At 37.1% G+C, this 23,590-nt stretch overlaps 2 protein-coding genes across 5 annotated transcripts in view; one reads left to right on the forward strand and one right to left on the reverse strand.

Annotated features, from left to right (window-relative positions):
- Positions 1 to 23,590, forward strand: part of CTNNA2 (catenin alpha 2) — a 1,421,691-nt gene that overhangs the window by 873,428 nt on the left and 524,673 nt on the right. The window lies entirely within an intron of this gene.
- Positions 1,720 to 4,889, reverse strand: LRRTM1 (leucine rich repeat transmembrane neuronal 1). Its single transcript, XM_063459813.1, has one exon. The coding sequence runs from the start codon at positions 3,999 to 4,001 to the stop codon at positions 2,436 to 2,438; it is 1,566 nt and encodes a 521-aa protein (XP_063315883.1). The 5' UTR covers positions 4,002 to 4,889; the 3' UTR covers positions 1,720 to 2,435.

A 23,590-nucleotide genomic window follows, 5' to 3' on the forward strand; every position in this document is an offset into this window, starting at 1 on the left:
AAAAAATCCGTAGACTGGTTAGTCTGCAAAGACATATGATAAAAAAAAGAATATATAAGCTCCCTGCCATATTCTCTTTATTAATGTGGGATACAAGCGGAATGGAACATTAACCCTTTCATGTCACAAGACAATTCTAGACGACATGCTCTTGAAACATTAACTATGTTTCCCTTTAGCTTGCAACAGATTGTTCTACAATGCATTGCACACATCTCTCCTAGGGGTAAAACGTTCTGAAATTTGAGAATTACTAACATACTGCCATTTTAAATGCAATTCTGGATACAAATAAATAAAATAAAATAGTATTAACAGCTATATTTTTGATAAACTATTATTTAAGAAGTAGAAAATATCTACCTAAAGCGAACAGATCTCTCTGTATCCTTATACTTGGACTTTTTTTCAGTTGCCATAGAAACATAGAAATTAACTGAACCACTTTATTTTCCCTATTTATCTATATATCTAAGTATTGTTCTTACCATTTTTTGATGTCACACTTCTATATATATATATATATATATATATGTAAAATGAAAATATATTACATATTTGTATTATACATGCATACACACACACCACACACATACCACACAAAGACGCACACACATTTATATATATATCTTTAATAATTATTACTGTAACTGTATAAATTTAGATTTGGTGGCTGTGGTTTTCCAATGAATATACTGCACTATATTCCATCTATTCACCATTCCTCCATTTAGTCCCTCGAATCTTACATCGCTTACTGCCTTTTGCATAAACCGAGCATTTTCCCTAGTTAGGTCTTGGCATGGTTAATGGTTAATGAATGGCCTTTATACCCAGAGACTGTGATTATACTATGACAATATAACTTCAGCACTGAAAGGAATTTATAAGAATTGCTGATGGTAATAGAGACGACCATTGTTTTATTTTTTAGGATTGCAAACAGTTTTGTTCTGCATCTTTCCAGCTGCTGAACTCTTTATATCCTGAGATTGATGGGTGAACAGTGTTTATCTGGCTGTGACTGGATTGCAACACCCATCAAGGACAGCCAATACAAGAGAGGATCCTTTGAGACGCTGTCCAAGAGCAGCTTTTTAAACACACTTTTAAAGCTCTCCAATAGCTTTTCTTTTTCTAAATCCATCATCCTAAAGCCAGCCACAGCATTTCTAACTCTGAAAGGTCACATATGAAGTCTGTATCAATAATGCTTGTGTTTAAACCTATACATATATATATCTACATATATATACATCATGTACACGATTGGAACAGATTATCCAGTTAATGAAAGCACATCAACTATAGATATTCTTTAGGATGTTTGCATTTGACAAACTGCAGATTGTTGACTGGTAAATATAATTAGATTCTGATCAATGTGAGCTTCAGGTCCCTACAGATATTCTATTTAGAACACTTGGAAAATCGTGCTTTTAGATTGACAATTGGATTTCAGTTTGCTTTAGCCATAACCTTATTGCTCTGCAACTACTGCTTTGCAATCCAGCCCTATTACAGTTAAAGAGAACAGATCTATCTATCTATCTATCTGTCTATCTGTCTATCTGTCTATCTGTCTATCTGTCTATCTGTCTATCTGTCTATCTGTCTATCTGTCTATCTGTCTATCTATCTATCTATCTATCTATCTATCTATCTATCTATCTATCTATCTATCTATCTATCTATCTATCTATCTATCTATCCTGTTCCTTTGCCAAGCATTGCACAAGAAATTTCAAAAACCAAATCAATTTGTCTTTAGGTCACATTTCAACAGGTGAATAAAATCTTTATCTTTGGTAGTATACCGACCCTTCTTTATCTTTTAACCATCTAGCCCAAAAGAAAAGGACATTATGTATTATGCAGTCCTGCAGTATTCCTAGCATCAGCTGTACTCCAAATATTACCCAGTTTATTGCAGTGTGAGCTATTTAGTGCTATCAGCCATTGATCCATCTATTGCTAAATCAAGGCTGTTGCTGGGATAGCTTTACTGCCAAAGGACTGCAGATGTAGAGGTGATATGAGATTTACAGGATCTTTCTCATTGATCTACTGAACAACACTCTTCAAATATTGTAAATGCTATTTTATTTTAAACATAGTAGTTTACAAAAATCAATAATTGATACCTTTGTTTTTTTACACTTTCAAGTTCCTGAATATAGACAGAGCTTCATATCATATGAATATTTATTTTTGTGTTTGTGTGTGTGTGTGTGTGTATGTGTTTGTTTTGTTTCTGGTGGACTGTCCTGAAGTTTTAAGACACAATAAAGCTAACATTTCAAGTCTTTCAAACAAATCCTTTTCTCTGTCATGTCAGTCAAGTGGTGAAACAGAAAAAAGCTCAGTAAATCCCATCTGTCTGTCTCTGCCATTGTTATTTGGTTGTACAATGCTTAATCTCACACTGAAAAGAATCAGACCTCACACTCCCTCGCAGGCTGCTGGTGACATGAACAAGACCCATACTCGTTAATGATAACCAGTGCTCCTTCAATGTGATTGGGTTTGTAATCAACATAATATTCTTGTGCAGACATGGCAGCCATTTGATGCATGGTTTGTTTTTGTTTTTGCTTTCTACGTTGTGTGACAAAGCACTGCCTTAGTTGTCTAAGGCTGGCCGGAAAACACTTCCATGAAACATACAACATCAAGACCACAATCAGAAAGGAGAATATTAGTGCCATTGTCCCAGTAACTACCTTGTGTATCTGAACAGTGTTCTCAGCTTGCTCACTGGCTATTGTAGCTGTGAGGCTGCTTGTGGTTCTTTCACCTTCTGTATCCTGAACATCATATGTAGTAGTAGTTGGGTTGTCATTAGTATTTTTGTCACTGTTGTTGAGTGCAGTGGAAAATGCACTGATACTTGTTGGGTCTGCTGAGTCTTCACACAAATGGAAAGCATAGACTGCATCTAGAACATCCTCACCTTGAGCATACTCAGGAGTTGCACATAGCATATTGCCATCATATCGACCTTTAAAGTTACTCAGCCAGGAGGCCAAGGCGCAAACATTACGTCCACAATCCCAACTGTTCCCAGCCAGGGTGATGCTTGTGAGAGACTTCCAAGAGTTTAGGATTCTAGAATCAATATAGGTGAGACGGTTGGAATCTAACTGCAGTGATTCCAGATGAGGTACACTTTCAAAAACGTGAGGTTCGATATATTCAATCTCATTGCCAGAGAGGTCCATCTTTTCTAGTTTCCACACCCAGTCCAATGAGTTAACAACTATAGTGACTTTATTCCTCCTCATAAACAGAGAGTGCAGCGAGAGGAGTCGAGGAAAATGAGCTAAATTCACCTTTACCAAGTCATTGTGCTCGAGGTGGAGTTCAGTAAGTTTAAACAAACCTGCAAAAGAGTTACGTGCAAGGCTTTTCAACTGATTGTATCCCAAGTCCAGGAACTTCAGGCTGCGACAGTCCTGAAAGATTCTTACTGGCACAAACTTGATGGCGTTGTAGCGCATATGCAAAGTCGTCAGCTTGCGTAGACCATGGAAAAGATCTGGTTCTAAAGACTGTAGGTTATTGTTTGATAAATCCACACTGCGCAAGTTCGGCATGGGTCGGAAAGTAGTGTTGGCCAGATGTTGTATTTTGTTGGAACTCATAGTGATCTCTTTAACTCTACGCAGTTTTTGAAAGGAATTCCCCTCCACAGAGTTGATGTGATTGTGATCCAGATAAAGCCACGTGAGCTGAATTAACCCAGTGAACTGTCCATCTTGCAGCTCTGAAAGACTGTTGTACCGCAGAGACAAGCCCATCACACCCGACAGGTTGTTAGGGATCTCCGTAAAATTCTGTGATTCACAGTACAAAAACCTGCCATCGCAACGACAGAGCCTAGGACATCCACTGTGAACAAGTGGAAGCATTTTAACAAATATACCCAGTGTACACAATATTAACCCTGGGGGCTTCCTCAGCATCCAGTTTAAACAGATACCAATGAGAAGGAAATCCATTGGCAAGAATGTATCCAAATGTTCTGGAGAATGTCCATTGAATCCTTTACCAAATTCTACATCATATTTTAATATAAAAATATGTATATCTACAAAGATACAGAGAGAGGACAGACTTTACAACATGCAGGATCTTGGCAGCATTAAAGTTCAGGAAAATGGAAAGGTGAAAAGATTGTGTTTTTGATCATGGTAAATGCTGCAGAAAAGGGCTAAGAGAAAAAACGAAATTTTCTTCATGAAAGAATTTAATTAAAAAAGTGTCTTACCCACCCTTTTCCATAGAGTGTTAACCTCCATTCAGCTGCTTCCTTTGTGTTTTAGCTAATTATATGCAGGGCTAAAAGACCCCTCTGTGTTACAAATTCACTGGCTTTCAGTCTGCGCAAAGCTGGCAGCTTCACAATGTCCCACTTTGCTTCTTCTCAATGAGATGAAAAGGGGGGTCTCATTACCTTTTAGCTGACTTGTAGGACCTTTAAGTTCCACAACTACCAGCTCGATCTTCTCCCTTTCTGCCCGTCCTTTTTCTCTGCAGTTAATATCGTGACATTCTGGAAAAAAAACTCCAAACTCTTTGTTAACGACTCCAACCAAATCTGCAGATCTGTTTTATGTCCATTTGTAACAAATGCTCACCAAAAAAAAAATCCATTGACTCCATAGAGACATATTACGACACGTTCAGTGGCCGGCTGAGAATAGCTTAACTCCTATTCTTTTTTTTTTCTGCTTTCCTTGGTGGTTAGCTGATGCTTCTAGCAGAGGGAGAGAAAAACAGACAGAGAAGGCTTCTTTCCCCTTCAGCTGAAGCAGTGTGTTACTAAAGCATGCAGGGGCACCTACTGCTCAGTGAGTGTCGTAAGCTGATCATGATTGTACGACTGCATCGAGCATCTCAGACATGGGCAGATTGAAAGGGGTGGGCACAAAACCAACATTTTAGTGAACCAGTAAAGTAATATATGTTCATTGCTGATGAAATGGAAAATATTTTAAGCTTCTCTATCCATTGCCCAAAATTATCAGCAGCATTAAGACCAAGGAAGGAGCTGCAGCATAACATAATACATTTTTATATCTGTCTGTATATTTCTATTCATGCTGTACATGTACATGTGTGTGTGTGTGTGTGTGTGTATGTGTGTATAAAAAAAAATGTGGGTGTTTTTTTGTTTTGTTTTTTAATACTGTATATTTATTTGTATTTTATTTCTGATTGTTGATTGCATATGTTCCTAATTTGGGTTGTAACTATATACTGTACAAATAAATGATTGCATTTTTTATTATAATAAGCTTTATTTGTAAATGATTATAGATTTTTAAATATTATTGTGTGGTAAACACACACTCATACACACACACACACACACACAAAAGTGTAATTGATGTATCTAAATATATATCTAGAATCATATATTTATATATATACACACACACACACATTTACTTATACATGCTGACATAATAAACACACACTTCTCTCTCTCTCTCTTTCACACACACACACACACACACACACACATCCCTGTGCTCTTGCGCAGACACACACACACATCTATATGAGCATACTCTGTTTATGATTGTGTTAAATAATGGCATAAGTTGTTGCCATAGAAATGCTCTTTTTGCAGGAAGGGTCTGTTTTGGGTTGGTATGTGGGTAGCAGTAGTTTGTCATGCAGCACCTGTATTCATGGGGAAAATTTAGCTAAGGAATCAGCTTTATTCCTAAAAAGTGTGCTTAGGATAGGGAGAGGCAGGATCACTGACTTGGAAAATCAGGTTATGTTTATTAATATATTAAACACTTCTTTGTTGAATCTGAATGTGAGACTTTGCATCTATAGCCAGGTTTCGGCATTAATGTGGCTTATTCTGATGTATATTTAATTATGGCAGAAAAAAAGACTAGTGGCTGTAAATGACAGCCCTTCTGTAAATCTTACTTACTTTGGAGACGGTGTCCAACACTATTGACAGGGAAATGTTGGCAGTGGTTTTCAATTATAGAATATCTTCAAAGATTGCTGATACAATCAGAGCTGTGCTAATTCAGTGTCAGGGCTCCTGCATGGATACGCAGTAAAGAGATGAAGAGGGCTCTGTCTAGCTACCCTCTTCTTTAGTCATCATTGATTGCTCAATGTCCATGCCTTTCCTTCTGTTTATTTTTCCCTGCATGGAGTCCCTCAAAACCCCTTACCCCCACTCCCTCTCTCCCTCCCTCTCTAGCTCTAGAGAGTCTGACGAGCACTGCAGCGTTATACATGACTGTGTGGCAAGGAAAGGATTAAACACATAGCTCTGTCACCAAGCAGTCAGAGCTTTAGCCCAGCATCTTAAAGACGTGGCTCATGATGAAGCAGGCATCTTGCGGAGAGCAAAAGGCATAGCAACAAGAGATCTATCTTCCTTTCTATCTATCTATTTATCTATCTATCTATCTAGCTATCTGACTATCTATCTATCTTTCTATATACCTATTTTCATTTTATATATCAATATTCATTATCTATCACTATCTACATTATGCAACAGCAATTAAAAGGTGATTTTAAACTGCACAAGCACATATACACACCCATAAACAACTGTATTTAAAAAAAAAAAATTAAATGTAACATTAAACATGTGGATTGAAAGTAAAATAAAATATATGGAAACAAATGTTCGAAAACCAAAATAGTAAATATAATGCCAGTTTAAACATGTTGCTATTTTAAGTTATCTTGTCCACCTTTATATCTACACAAACAACACAAAAGTCGCAGTCGTAAACGAAAGATTATAAACACACACATTACAGCAACCACAAATACATCCCAAAAACCCAGCATAAGACGAGAAAAGCAAACTGCAAGCATGCGACATAACAGCAATCACACACGTGCAATACATATTTGTACTCTTGCCGTCCCGTTTGTATTGCTTGATTTGCAGTTGTGTTGTCACTGGGATGTTCTATTAATCTCCCCAGTGCCAGAGGGATCTGTATGAATGTACACTGTGATGCAGATCCTAGGACTGCTGAAAGGCTTGGTAATTGCATGGCTTGTACACCAGGAACCCTAGGCGCAGCCTGCATTCATGTTGTCACAGAGCCAGGGCATTACTCGATGCTTCAGTACATCCTTGGCAATTTATTTCACTAGTGCATTTTTCCATTCTTTTAATATTAGTAAAACTCTTTTTTCCGCCTGCCGCATGGAAATGATCAGCATTACTATGGCTTTCAAAGAATGCCCTTTCCATTTTCAACCAGACCATCAGTGGTCCATTTAGAACCATGGCGACAAGCTTTGTAGTAGTTTTGAGGGTGGTGAAAAAAATGTGATTTGTGCAAAATTAATATTCTGGGGAAAAAGAAAATATTTTGGGCTATTTAAGATTTGTCCAAGTGATGTTTCGGTTTGGACAAATTTCATCCATGCAATTGTTTCAGGAAAATCGATTCGGATGAACCAAAAGGGTGTGAAAAATCAGTGTACTGCAAAATATAAATTTTCTGTATACATTATGCAGTATACTGACAGGCACATGTTTGCACCATTTAGCTCACAGACTAGGTGAGAAGAAGCAAACAATAGAAGGAAAATATAAGTAGGGGAAAAAATAAATCTATATTTATATTATATGTTCATTAATTCTTACATATGTAAATATAATATATATATTTTTAAGGCTCCTTTTTTCTTCTGTTGTCTTCTTCTCACATGAGCTGTGCATAAAATCACAATTTAACAGCTGTCCCCTAGCCATTAATCATCTTGGTTCCAAACACACATCTTATTTTTTGGCGCAATGGACTGAACTTCGAATCTTGAATTAAACAAAACAGTTTTATCCATTAAACTGCTTTGGGATTTGTCAGTGTGAGGCATTTTGAGTTCAGATTTTTAAGTGTGGCTGTATGGTATTTATGCTTGACATGAAGCGTGTTCTATTTTAGATAAGCGGGTGCGTGGTTATAGTACTTCCATAAACCCGTACCTCACCCCCTTGCTTGGCATCCATCCGTGATACGTGCACCTTAAATTTTCTTTTTCAGTAAATGTTCTTTATTTCCCTTTGACTACCAGATATGACACAATCTAGCATTTACAGGGTTAATTATAGTTTTTTCAGTTTAAACACCATAACGCTATTCTTTTCCAAACTGTTTTTTAAGACATATCTTATCTTTATACGTTATGCTTGACTTAGCAGTTTCAGAGGCAAAGTATAAATGTTTATGCCTTTGGCACACACAGTGTTAACTTACACAGCTGTATATCCCTTCCTAGTTATAGTTAAGGATGTATGATACATTACATGCAGGAGGTCAAGATGAACAGCCAGGGCATTTTGATGGGTCCAGTGTGTGGTGTGAGTCTATGCTTGGACTATGACCAGACAATGATCCTGTGAGCGTTTGACTTTCAGAGTTAAGGTGGTGTTACTGGGCAGTTAGCAATCATATTGTGGAGGGTTCAGGAAACATAAGTATTTTTCATGGAAATGTAGCTCTATTCTGTACTTGTAGATTTGTGGCAGATGTTCTTATTAATGATAATGTTAATGATTCAACAGTCTAATTGACCAGTTAATTAGAAAAGTCTATGCAACAACTTTTATTGTTTACCCTACCAAGTATAAAACAGCAATTTCACATTTTTTTTGTTTAGTTTTTAAAGGAAAAATATAAAAATCTAAAAAGAGCAGAAAAAAAGATGACATGTAATAAATATTACAATATTTCAGAAGGTAGACATGGTACATAAAGTTACATAAAATAGTGAAATGCCCTGCTGAAAGGGTGATTCTAAGCCCAGAACTGGTTTAAGATTGTCCAAGACTCTAGCTAGGAGGCTAAATTGAGCTCCCTCGTAGAACCCTGTGCTCTGTTCTGTGAATTAGGGTGTCTGAGTGTTGTGTGTGTGTGTGTGTGGTGAGTGTTGTGTGTGTGTGTGTGTGTGTGGTGTGTTTGAGAGTGTGTAGTGGCTCAGTGTTGTGTGTGTGGAAGAGGCTGAGTGTGCCTGTGTGTGCTGTTTGAGTGCTACTTCTGTGGCGATGTTTTGTGTGCAGAGTTTAGCCTAAGTGTTGTGTGTGTTGTCAGGAAAAAAATGGAATGATTAACTTTTGGCAGGAGGTGGTCCAATGGAGTACCCATTCAAGGGTGTTATCCCTGGAGGAAGGGTGGAGGAACATTGTGATCTGCACTTTTCTTAGGTGCAGGTCATTTTAACTGTGGTGCTCTGATTTATTGAGAAACACCAGGGACCTCTTAAAATATGCGTAATACCTAAAGGTACAGACCACAATTCTGTCTCAACAAAATGAGTGGGCGAAGACCCTCACAGACAGAGCCAGAGCGCCAGGTTTAGATGGGCCCCCTGGCTGCCTATGCCACCTAATGAGTAATCTGGCTCTGCTAAGCACCAATACAACTTGGCATGATTGTGAATATTATGATTCAAATAGCATCCAGCAGCGTGTCTCCCCTTCCTAGGTTAGCTTTGCTGAGCTCATGATATGCCGCTCCCCAGATCAGCAAGAGGTTTTATTTCTCCTTTGCTGCATGCACAGCGAGGGCAGACCTCTCCTCCCCCATAATTTGGATGGATCACGTCTTCTTTCTATGTCCTCTTCTGGAGAAGATTCGATCTCTGATCTTGCTCCTGCTTGCTTGGAAGCTCTGGAGATCGCTTCACAAAACTGTGAACTGGACTGTTTATAAATAGACAGCAGCTATTCATTCTATCAGGTGAGCTGAGGGATAAACTACATATCCCATGACCTCAGAGCAGAGCAGAGAGAGAGGCAGGAGTCACTTCTTGGTCAATAGAGAGTCTTCTAATGGTTCTCTGCGGCAGTTGGAACTTTAAAGGTGAGTATATTTTTCTAACTTATTTTAGTTTCTTTTGCATATTTTTTCCGCAAGGCATTCACTAGGAGAGAATATCCACCTATTTTGTCGCTGTAAGGCTGTCTTCATAAACAAATGCCATTTTTATGAATTCAACTTCCACAAGAATGTGACAATACTGCCTATACACCTCCAGTATTTGTTTAATGTTATAATATTCACATCCAATAAATTATGGGTTCAGTGCAGGATGTTGCATCATTTTACTATTCTAGCCCTTGTAGTATATTCACTATCCTCAGATCTCCCCCTTCCCTCACTTGAATCAAATGTAATTGTCCTTATTCATAGTAGTCCATTGTCCTAAGGCAGAGTAGAGGATTTTGCATGTCAGCTACAACAATGCATGGTATTTGTTTTTTATTTTTTTATTTATGATTTAAGTAAGATCCTACCTCTTACTTAAATCATAAACCACCCCCATTTTGGCTTGACAGTCCCGATTTTTGGATCCTGTTTTGCCATCCCATCTTAGTTCCCTGGTGTCCTGCTTTTAGGGACACCAGTGAACGTTCCTCAACAATCAAAGCACGAGTGCATCTTAAAATGTGATTGTGATATGTTCAGGGTACTAGGACCCTGCAGGAAGCACTGAAAAAGTTATCCTTGCATGCCCTGCTCCAATGATGGACAAACCATTAAAGGGATTCTATGAGCTGAAGTGGTCTAGGTGACTATAGTGTCTCTTTAACTTCAGTGAAACCCCCATTTTTCTTAGAGAATCTGGCTCTTTGAGGTGGAGCTAGCGACATGAGAGCATCACTGTTCTGCCCCCTTTAACTCCCTCCCACCGTCATCCTTCTTAGGATGCCAGAGTTGGTGGGTATGTAAGTGGGTCTCCACAAAGTAATGAACAAGTATAATTATATTATACTTTTTAGTTGTTTTTATTTTTGTTCTTTGCTTTGACAATGGAGAGACAATAGATTATAATTATGCTATCAAAATTTAGTTGCTCTCATTTTGATACATTTGAACTGGGGTAGGAAAGGAAAGAAAGATCATGTGCCTCTTGAGATAAAATATATTGGTATGATATGCAGACATTGCTGATGATATCTACCTTTCCTTAGAGACAGATCCATGTATATGTAGAATGATCTTACTGGTTTTACCTGTCAAGGTGTACACATATGGATCTAGATCTTATCAGTTATAACTGCATTGTGCAGAGACAAATTATGGCAATGACTCTTACCTAACCTGCCAATGTACTGGGATAGATGCTGCCAATAATATCTGCAAAAACAATTTCTGCCATTTATAACTTGAGCTGATACTTAAGATGTTCTGCAGGATACATTTCCAATTATATTAAGTCATGTGAAAAAAAGTAGACCCAATCCATAATACTTGCCAATATGGATGGATAGATTGTGTAGACAACCCCACGGAGGTGTGCACAGACTGATCCCGCTTGTTTGCTGGCGAATACATTTGATAACACTTGTTGAGACGCACAGCTAGGTCTTCGTGATAATTATTTGGCTGGGCATATTTTCTCTGACAAATTACCTTTAATACTACCTAAAATTAAAAAAAAAAATAATGTTGGCTACTAAAGGCTTATCAGCTCATACAGATACTACTTATGGAGTGAAAAGATAAAAAAAAATGCTCTAAACTAATGAGGTGCATCAGCTATTGTAGCGACAATGATAACAGGTCAGTTACATCTAATTTAAAACACTGTCTATGCACTGAACGAATAGTAAATAATTAAGAAAAAAAATGTTTTCAAAATTCAAGGTAGAATAGAAATCCCTAGAGAGCATAAAAAGGGAAATAGTTAAAGTGTAGTTTATTGAAATTACTTAACAAACCAATAAATCTATGCAGATACTCGAGTAACGCCAGGGTGTCTAAGCAATCTGGCAAAGGAAATCAGGCACATATTCAATTGTAACAGAAAAAAAGCGAAACTACTAACAAGCTTACAGTCAACACCTGTGGTTTTTTTTTATCATTGACTTCAACTGCACGCTGAACATCTCACAAGGAAAATGCGTGTTTACCAGTATACTGGTCAATTACTGCGGACTACTAAAACCAGTCATGATGGCTTGTTAACAGTAATGGAACTCTTTTCCAAGAGTGTGCAGATCAGCTAACCTGAGAACAATCAATTTAGACACATCTAATCTAGGTGTGATAAAACGATTGCACCCTCTCTGCTTATAGAGCATGACTGAATAATTATGAAACTTTTTTGTTTTCGAAGGAGCAGTTCAAATGTAAATTGTTAAAACTATGAGAAATCACTATAGTGTTAGTTTTATATATTGTGTTTTTTTTTTTTTTTTTTGTATTATGGAAAAGTTCAAACTATTATAGGAATGATTGATATTTTTTCCCGGTTTATCTTGTTGTTTCCAGTTCTTTTAATTGTTCCAGTGATGGAATAATTTTCTACTTTTTGTTATTTGTCTCGTTTTGGTTTTTCTCTTTAAACATTGTAAAAAAAACAAAAAACAAAGTGTTCTCTTTAAAATGTAGTTTTGTCATTTGCATTCAAGAAATTACTATATATATATGTATGTATATCCATATATCCATGCATTGTAAGGACTGATTTGTATTTTTCATGTATAGCAATCACAATCATATTCTCCTTTAATAAATTAGACTTCTGTAGTCGCTGTGATAACTTCTCTTGAATACTTGCTCTAGAGTTCTCATTGCAGTTCTAAACTACATGCATCCTCTTATCTCCGTCTCTCATTCAGCATGCAGACTATCTCTTGAAACCTGAAAACAAAAATCATTGGCAACTTCCGATACTTTATCTTTTACAATAATTTACTTTACAGCTGACGTTTCTATTTTTTTTCGTGCTAAGATTAAAGTGATTGATTCCACTGTTCTTTACTTTTGTTTTCAGACAATTTCAGAGCTTTATTCTCTACCGTTAAAGTCAAGTCATCAACATATTTAAAGTGGACATAGTTTGTTCAGCAATCTCAATGAAATATTCATCTTGTCAGGTCCAGCTCTCTCTGTGATATATTCTCGATAAAAGATGAAAAATATATAATATATCTATGGAATACATCCTTGATATACCTGATTGCCTCATTGGTACCCACAATATATCGCCCAATTTGTTGCTAATGATGGTTTCTTGATTGGTGTGTAAGTTCTTGATGAGACAGGTTTCATTGACATGTGCCTGTCTTTGATTATGTGCGATTGTTTCCATGAAAATGAAGCAAGGCTTTATTCTGAAACAAATTTGCTTTCTTGACAATCCATTGGATTTTTAGAATGTGATTGCGTGTTACTTTCATGACTCTGGGTAATATATCTCGGACTTTATTGCACAGTGTTAGCTTAAAGTAAACATCACATTTTTTTTTTTAATATTGCAATGTATTTTATGCGTTAATGGATGATGTAAGTAAATGTTATAAAGTATTAATCCTGATTAATCGTTCAACATTTGTGTGTTATATTTGTAAATACACATTCATTTTACCTTTTTTTCACATTAGGGAAACCAAGAGACAAACTAGTTGTCAAATTCTGAAATGACTAGGTGAAATCTCTTTTTAATTAATGAATGTTTGAGTGCACCTTTGCATGTCACCATTTGCACATGCCCACATTACATGTGAATTGGCAAAACTACAGGTAATGTACTGTGAGTTGGATTTCTTCAGTAATATGAAGGCAGAATTTAACTCTTCTACAACATGGGTAATTATATCATTTTACTCAATGTTTGAATTAGAAAACGTATCCATTTTTTTTTACTATGCCACAGTGACAAATTTTGCACACTGGGGCACATTATTTATTAACTATATAGTATTGCACATTAGTATTGCACATAGTATTGCACAATGTGGTATTAATTTATATTTGTTAATGCTCATTAATATTTTAAGAAGGCTTTGAGCACGGATGTGTATTACCATACAGATTTAATTGCACTTGGTACTTTATATTTTGCTTATTATAATTTTTACCTTTTACTCATTTGCTAATAAATGTCATTCTTATTAGCATAGAATTTTATAAAGAACTGCCCTTGATTTTAATCTCCTTCAATGTGTTAAAAGAGGCACCTTTTTCCTTTTCAATAAGAGTGTATATATTAGACTTGGAGATTCTTTTTGTTCCGAATTGCTATTTTACTTGGGCCGATTGGGTGATTTGGTAGAATTCCTGAACTCTGAGACAAAATTTACCCAAATCTTGAACCAACCAAAATGCACATTGGCTGAGCATGTCTGTTTTGGCTGATGGTTCTGAAATCGGCCTGTGGCATCAAAAAAATGTCCTCTTGTTGTGGTAGTTTTTCTTGTTTTAAATATGATCTCCTCCTTTACTGTGCTGATTCCCTTTATGTATTTAAATGTTTCTATCATATCCCCCCTGTCTCGTCTTTCCTCCAAGCTATACATGTTAAGATCCTTTAACCTTTCCTGGTAAGTTTTATCCTGCAATCCATGAACCAGTTTAGTAGCCCTTCTTTGAACTCTCTCTAAGGTATCAATATCCTTCTGAAGATAGGGTCTCCAGTACTGTGTACAGTCAGTGGTGTATCCTGGTTTTGTGCTACCCTAGGCAGGACAAAACTCAGGCGCCCCCCCTCTCCCCCCGCGCCACCCCCACCCAACCTTTCCCCCCGCCCCGCATTCTAAATACACACACATTCACTGACAGATACGCATACACTAGCTAACAGAAACACACACATACTAACAGACTCACTCACACTCAGTAACAGACAAACACACTCACTAGCAGACACACACACTCACTAACATACACACACACTCACAGGCAAACACACACTAACAGACAGACACACACTAACAGACACAAACACTAACAGACACACACACTGGCACACACACTAACAGACACAAACACTAACAGACACACACACTGACACACACATTAACAGACACACACACACACACACACTAACAGACACAAACACTAACAGACACAAACACTAACAGACACACACACTGACACACACACACTAACAGACACACACACACTAACAGACACACTAACAGACACACACACTAACAGACACATACACACACTCACCCACATTAACACATTTTTTTAAATTTATTTTTAACACTTTTTTTAATTTATTTTTAACACATTTTGTTTTATTTATAACACTTTTTTTAAAATTTATTTTTAACACATTTTTTTTTATTTATTTTTAACACATTTTTTTTTACATTTATTTTTAACACTTTTTTTTTTATTTAACACCCCCCCACCCCCCAGCCTCCTTACCTTTGGGAATGCTGGGGAGGGGGGGTCTCTTCCTCCCTGGTGGTCCAGTGGCCCAGTGGCTGCTGGGCGATCGGGCGGCACTGCCTGGCGGGCGGGCGGCCGGCCGGCCGGCCGGCTGGCGAGGGAGCACTTCCCCTGAGCTGTCTGCTCAGCTCCCTCGCGCGCCTCAGAGTGAGGCTGGGAGCCGGAATATGACGTCATATTCCGGCTCCGCCTCCCAGCCTCACTCTGCGGCTGGCGAGGGAGCTGAGCAGACAGCTCAGGGGAAGTGCTCCCTCGCCAGCCGGGTCCGCCCTCCAGTCAGTGCCGCCCGATCGCCCAGCAGCCCATTAGGCATGTCTGTTAGCCGCAAGGCTAACAAGACATTTGCCTTGGGCATTTGGGGGGCGGCTTTTTTTGCCGCCCCCTGGAAAATGCCGCCCAAGGCAAATGCCTTGTTTGCCTCGCGGCTAATACGCCCCTGTGTACAGTACTCCAAGTGAGGTCTCACCAGTGTTCTGTACAATGACATGAGCACTTCCCTCTTTCTACTGCTAATACCTCTCCCTATACAACCAAGCATTCTGCTAGCATTTCCTGCTGCTTTATTACATTGTCTGCCTACCTTTAAGTCATCAGAAATAATCACCCCTAAATCCCTTTCCTCAGATGTTGAGGTTAGGACTCTATTAAATATTCTGTACCCTGCAGTATATATTCAATTGTTTCAAGTTTTTATGTGAAAACTGAAACCCTCAAAAATGCACACTAGCTGTAAGGCCTTTTTAAAGACCTTGGAGATAATTGATGTGATCAGTCTGTATAACATTAACCTATATTTAGCATCATTAAAACTCCCTAGAGTTGAACAACTTGTTACACCCAGTGCCATACTGTACAGCAGCAAATATAAAGGCAACTGATTTCACAATGTCAAAAATTGGCAATTGCGATGATTCATGAAGGACAAGTTCTCTAGAGTTTACAATATGTATTTATTTTATTCATTATGCCTGGAATAATTTTAACCCCTTAAGGGTCTGATGTATACACGCTCTTAAAAAAAACCCTGCTGTCAATTGCAGTTAGCTGGTTTCCCAGGTCACTAGGTGATTCTGCTTGAGGTTTTGCAATGGAATCCGTGACAGCCAATGTGCAGGAAATTAAATTTCCCTTCCTATCCAGGATCAACATAGATCCCGATCTATGCATGTTTTTTGTGTCTTTAATTTCAAGAAGCAGGGAACCATGAAAAAGCTTTTTAAAAGCAAGAGAGCGTCTGGGGGAAAAAAAAAATAGAATAAGCTAGGCGTTCAAAATAAATGTCATAGAAATTAATATTTACTTTCAATATGATATTGTTTCATGTGAAGCAAAAATATATATTCATTCATACTATGTATTTAAGTCTTTAGGACATGCTTAGAAACAAGTAGGTAACAGGTAAAACTATATTTAATAAGAAAAATATAGAATGAAACACATAATGTAAATGTTATCACAGGTGGTAAAAAAAAATATATATATATATATATATATATATATATAAATACAATAGAAATCTCAATATACTGTTCCATCCCTGATGAAACATGCTAAAACAATACACAAAAACACAGAAAATAACTAAATGTTTAAACTGCATCACATACAGTAAGAAAAAAAAAAGAGAATTACAATAAATCCTTCTTGGCAAAACACGACTGATTAATAAATACATATTATTATTATTTTTATTATTTATATAGCGCCATCAGATTCCGTAGCGCTGTACAATGGGTGGACTAACAGACATGTAATTGTAACCAGACAACTGGACGAATAGGAACAGAGGTTTGGAGGGCCATGCTCAATGAGCTTACATGCCAGAGGGAGTGGGGTATAGTGACACAAAGGGTAAAAGTAAGGGTATGAAGTAGGTTGTTAGAAAAGTATACACTGAGGGCTTGGTAGGTAATTTATGACGGTTGCAGGAGTAGGGGATAAAAACCTGCTAACGGTTTAATTGATATGCTTTCTTGAAGAAGTGAGTTTTCAAGAAATTTTTGAATGAGTGGAGACTGGGTGAAATTCATACGGAGAAGGGAAGGGAGTTCCACAGAAGAGGTGCAGCCCTGGAGAAATCTTGGAGGCGAGCGTTAGAGGTGGGATTACGGACAGAGGATATACGTAGGTCTTTGGCAGAGCGTAGGGGCCCTCGACGGGACATATTTGTGTATAAGGGAGGATGGGTAGGTTGGAGCAGCATTATGTAGGGTCTTGTAAGAAAGCACCAGAATTTTAACTTGAGCCCTATACATATACAGAATTAAAACAAATTAAATATAGAAAAATGTTATCACATTAAAAACAAAAAAAAACTATGGTATTTTAAGGAAACGATGTAAGTAATAAATATGTATGAAAAAACTTACATAGCACACAACATACATCATATACAGTAAAAAAACAAAAACAAAAAAATACTATATTGATGGCAGGAGCTGTGGAGGTTAAAATTAACCTGATATCAGAAATGTCCTTTGAGCCATCATGTAACAAAAAAACACAAAACAAATTGCTGTTTTAAAACGTTACAAATTGCTGTTTTAAAACGTTGTATATCTGCAAAATAGGTTTTACAGTTTTTGCAAGGTTATTTATTGTACTGAAATATTTTGTGAAAAAAAAAATAACTGGATCCTGCCTAAATTTACGATTCTCATATTGACCGAGCACCATTCAGTTGGATCCATTTGGTGTCATATTTGAGTGCAAATCCTATATGAAACATAGAATATGCATATTTACCAAACACTAAATGTAAACTGGATCTTGTCCAGAGAAAGGCAACTGCAGTAAATAAAGCCACTTGCTCACTATCACCCGGCTAGCAAACAGTTAAAAAATACTCCCTTATGCCTCCAACCAACATGCTACGGGTGGTGGCATATCTACTAAACATCCTATGGGACTGCCTATGAGGCGAGGCTTTCCTCTGAAGATATTTTCGAGTATGCACATAAAGAAGTCACAGGTACCTGTGTGTATTAAATAAGGTGATGCCTGTAATGGGACCAGGCAATTGATGTTGATGATCCATACATAACTATAGTTATACTGGTTTCACCTTATTAACAGCAACACTTAGACATGACCCTAATTTATTCTGTATCATTATAGAATTACAAGGCATATGCAGTTTTTAAATAAACCATTAATCATTATTAGCAACTGCTTTGCAACAAATGCTCTCTAAGAAGCACGAGAGGAGGGGGAAGTGTTAAAATGGAGGAGCTACAACATCCGCAGGTGGCTTCTACAAGAAGATGTAAGAGCACTAGTCAGTTAGATATTTGTGGAGAGAGCATTCTCATATATTTTAGTACTGTTTGTGTTATACCGCTGAGCCACACCACCATGAGGAGATCAAAACATCGCATTCTAAGTGCAGATGGATGTGTCAGTAGTGTAACATTTGGAACGACGCAAGGGTTTCTGCTGTGAACTAGACTGTGTGAGCGACATATGCCCATTTGAACTAAGGAAATAGAGAAAAAAAATATTTTGCAATTCCTTGTTAAAGTGTGACCCTCGTCCTTAGATATGCCATGGTAAGAAAACTGCCTGCAATCTGTTAAGTAGGGTATAATGAATAATAAATAGCCATGTCTATAGTTTTGGATCTGCAATTACTTTTAATTTTCTGCATATTGTTTTATGCTTAGACAAATCTGCTCGAGAATGTGTTTTCAGGAGAGGAAGGTTCATACAGTGAGAGCTTAGATTGTAGAGAGGTTATTTAGTCTTCGGCATGGAATCAATTACCGCTGCCATCTGTGCCCAGCGCATGAGACTGGGCTGAAGGGATATAGACGCACAGAAGTGGAGACATTTCTGCATAATCACGAGGTCAACATTAGGTCATGTAGACCACAAGACACAAGTGGACTTAGTTTGGACATTGGTTACACTATAATTAAATAATACTTAAATAATTATTTCATTTTTATCGTGTAAGGTTCAACTACCTATAATCATTTAACTCTCGGACTGCCAGCAAAAATAACAACAATGCTTTGAAATCAAAATTAGCAAATATAATTATGGGAAAATATATATATATTTCGTATTGATAAAGGGCCGCTATAAGCACCAATGGGCCTAAAACAAGTGCCGTACAAAAAAAGTATTGATTTTATTTTTATTTTCATTATCATATATTTGCATTATAGGTTAATCTTGTTCCTATTTACTTTCAGGAGAAAGGCTAACAAAAACAAACGTTTATATTTCCTGGAAACCATTGTACAGCAAGGCGCTTGTATTTTATCATACCTTGTCACTTTGCATAATTTGATGATCACTATATACTTTATACCCTGCCTTAAATATTGCTAGACTGTGCCTAATGAGTATCATGCAAATACATATTTTAAACTGTGTATTGACTGTGAAAGTACTCCTTCCCTTTCCTTCTTCCCTTTCTTTCTTTCTTTATTTCGTTCTTTCTTTCTTTCTTTCCTTCTTTCCTTCTTTCCTTCCTTCTTTCCTCCACTTCACTTCACTTCACATTCCTTTCCTCCCTTCCTTCCTCCTGTCCCTCGCTTCCCTTTCTTCCCTTCTGCCCTGTATCCACTTCTTTTCTTTCTTCCTTTCTTTCCTTTCTTCCTCCCCTGCCTTCCCTTTTTTCTTGTCTTCCCTTTTGCCCCTGTTTTCCCTTCCTCCCATCATGAAAATTTACATTACTAAAACCTGTGTTCAGTTCTAGTTTATTTTATATGCCGATCTATGAAAGAAATACACTAAAGAAAAAAACTCTGGGGATCAAATAGGGTTCAGCAGTGGTAGGACTCGAAGTTGTGGCGGGTTCACCATCTTCAGTCTCCACAATGAGAGAAATCTTCCCGTATTTTCTCTCTACAAATTTAAGGTATATGATGGAGTATAAGTTTGAACCCTCAGTGGCCCAGATAGCACAGCATGCACTGGGGTCTTAAAACCAGGTGTGAATGGAATGGGGAGAGCAGACTGCAACGTTCCCATGCATTATTCTTAGAATTATTTATTATTAGAAGACTAGCAGATTGTTCAGCTCTATACGTTATAACAAGATTACAAAACAGTTTTACATACATAAAGTATATGAGATAGGTGTGTGGCTCGCAGTTAAACACATTGTTTGATGGCTGAATAAAATCCCCATTATATCACATTCTGAGAGTTATATCTTCTGAGTCTTACATAACTTTTAACATAACATATATAGTTGCATACTGGTACGTAATGAGAGTGCCCTGCTCGCAAACGAACACCTAGCAGCCCCAATCACTGATTCTCTGCTCTGCATCAAAAGAAAAAACACCCAGTTCTCACCTTGACATAGCCCTAGGAGCTATCTCTGATTTGCTCACTGGAAATTCCTCCGCATCAGAAGGATTTCTTAATATCTCTGTGACAGACATTCGAACAGAAGGCTTGTAAATGGAGGTTCCAGCTTTCACATGAATAAAAACTGACCCCTTCGAGAATAAAACAGATCTCGAAGAAATAGAAAGAAGAATCATGCCATGTGAAGATGAGTAGTCACAGATTGAATAACAGAGGCTGGAAAATGGTGCTGAAACAAATTGACGCAGAGACATGAAAATACATCCGATCTCTTCTTTCTTATTTCTTAACCACACATCCAAAATATGTCTTAATGAAAAGACAGACCGTAACAAGAATATTCATTTCACATTTGTGAAATAAAATTTCATTTAATAGCATATGACCAGTACCATATTGTTTGCAAAGATTGTGGGAGATGTAAGCAAGCAGGTAGAAAACTGTAATGTGTTTGTTAAATACAACTTAATTTGGACATGTCACCTCCACCTTTCCACTTGTTTAACCCGGGACATGAAGCATCAAAAATAAAACACAACCCAATTACAGATTTTTTTTATATTTGAGGAAACATCCAATGCATATTTAAAACCTAAAACTCTTAGAATTAAAATCTCCAATACTGCTCATTCCTACAATACTTTCTCTAATGTTAAGTACTGCCCATATTAGTTTGGTCATATCAGATCCACACTGAATGTGCGTACTCACATCTTCTAGCACAACCCAATTCACTGCATATTCCAGCCAAATTTGTGCAAGACAACAAGCTTTGGACCACAAGAGAAGTTTTGCATTTAATACATGTTGATTGATTGTACAGAAGAAACAAAATATAAGTGGAGCTCTGAAATACCTGTACAAGCAAATATTTTGGATGTGTAAATAGAACTGTTGTTATGATAATCTGTAAATTATAAACAAACAAATCATAGTGCAGATATTTGTTATAAAATATGGAGAAAAAAACATATAAATTGTTAACTCACAAATATAGAGCCAATTGGTCACCTGGCTCTAGTGGTAAACGCCTTGGGATCTGATTGATTGTCTGTGTTTCTGGTTATTTTTAATTCATTTGATTTTTGAGTATTTTGTCCATGGGCTTACCATTTGAATTGTGTGATTTTTTCTTTTGGACTTTTTGTTTTTGTCCTCTTGTAATGCATTCCATAACTCTGGCCACTTTTAGGTATGTTACTTACATTTAGGTATCTTACTTACATTTGTACTTTTCTGCCCTTTCTTCTACATCAAAACATTTACCAAGGTGCTAATTATGAGGCTGTCACTCAAGAATCCCGCAGCTGGTCTCTACCTCTTTCTACAGTCAATCATAGAAAAACTAGAATACAGTAAAAGAGGTCCAGGCACTCCTTGGTTCAAGACAGGCCCTTTATTAGAACCACATTAACGTTTCAACCATAAAGTCTTTATTAAGCTCTATCAAGCTTGATAAAGACCTGATGGTCGAAACATTGCTGTGGTTCTAAAAAAGTGCCTGTCTTGAACCAAGGAGTGCCTGGACCTCTTTTACTTTATTCTACTAGTTTGGGAATCTGGTGTTTGGTTTCGGTACAGTAAGCACCCCGGCTCTGACGGATGGGAATGAGTGCAGTTCCATACATACTTCAAAATCATAGAAAAACTGTGACTCCAAGAAATATCATTTTTAATTCTGATGTTTTCTAGCATTTTACCACTTGTAGGATTCATTTCTATTTTTATAATTTCATATATATCTTCCTAGCATTTCTGATTTGGAGTTGAACTTAGAAATCATTGTGTCATGATTCTTATGGTTTTATAAATGGCTGGTAACATTACTTAACACGTAAACATGTCTCTGGTTATATTGATCCTCATTTATCTCCATGGCTTTTCTTTTCATTGATAATTAATGCTCCACTAAATGAAGCTATGTTATTTTTAGAGAAGACTCTCTAGAGGTTCTATGATAAAATTCCTATTGCATCTGTATCACTCCATAAACTGCCTGTAACAGCGATAAATATATTAGCGCTAATGAGTATTCTTATCTCCATAAAATGTCATTTCCAGAGCTCTGTAGTAATGTGTTCTTGTTACATTTGTTTGATGGCTTGATTCTCGAACAAGAGAGTCATCTTCAGTAATATATATGCTAAGAAACATTCTAGACCCACTCATAGGGTGATAAACTCCGAGTGCGCAGGGGCTCCATGGCCGCACAGCACAACAAGGTTTAAAGGGAGGAATTTATGTTTCTGTCTCTTATCCTATAAAAAATCTGCTCATTAACCAACAGCCCGCCTAGACTGGAAGACAATTCCTCTCTCTTCCTTATATAAGTCGATGTATAGAAAAACTTAAAAAGGATAAGTCCGTTAATTACAACGTATTTCATATGTATTGGTGCACTAAATACCATGTGATTAACTTTTAAATCATGTACTACATGCAATTTTATTATACATCGTGGCAGCCAAATACCAGAGAAATAGAAAACGTTACTTTCCTTTTATGGGAATTTTTCGTGACTTTCTTTGTATGTGAGTCGTAGATGTAGAAACTATTAATGTTAAATCCACAGACAGTGACGTCCACATGCTAGGAATCCTAAGCCGTGTGAGTCATTTGCTGCTACTCCATTCTCAGTGGTTATATTTGAAAAGGAGTTCAGATTTTGTCTATACTGGTATAACAACAAATGATGCTGTTATTATTAAATGATTATACCCCTATTGCACATTCAAAAAAATATAACATTGTTTATTCTATTTGAAAGTGTGTTTCCGTTTATTCATGTATGTATCTTAACCAGAGGTTCAACTCAATTTCTTCAGTCTCTATGGATTAGACAGTTTGGTAATTATATTTTTTATCAACCACAAATTGATAACTGCCAGAATTGTAATATGGGGTCAAATTCAGCCTGTGATGATTTTGCAATTTGTCAGTAAGCAGCCACTACAAATACTCAGGAAGGTTGGTGTGGTTAATGCCAGGTCTATTCACAACCATACCCATTGACATTTGAAACTCCATAAGGTCCAGTGACTATCTATGTTATCATTACAAACTGA

This window comes from Pelobates fuscus, chromosome 6 (genome assembly GCF_036172605.1).
Source record: "Pelobates fuscus isolate aPelFus1 chromosome 6, aPelFus1.pri, whole genome shotgun sequence".
NCBI classification, from domain to species: domain Eukaryota; kingdom Metazoa; phylum Chordata; class Amphibia; order Anura; family Pelobatidae; genus Pelobates; species Pelobates fuscus.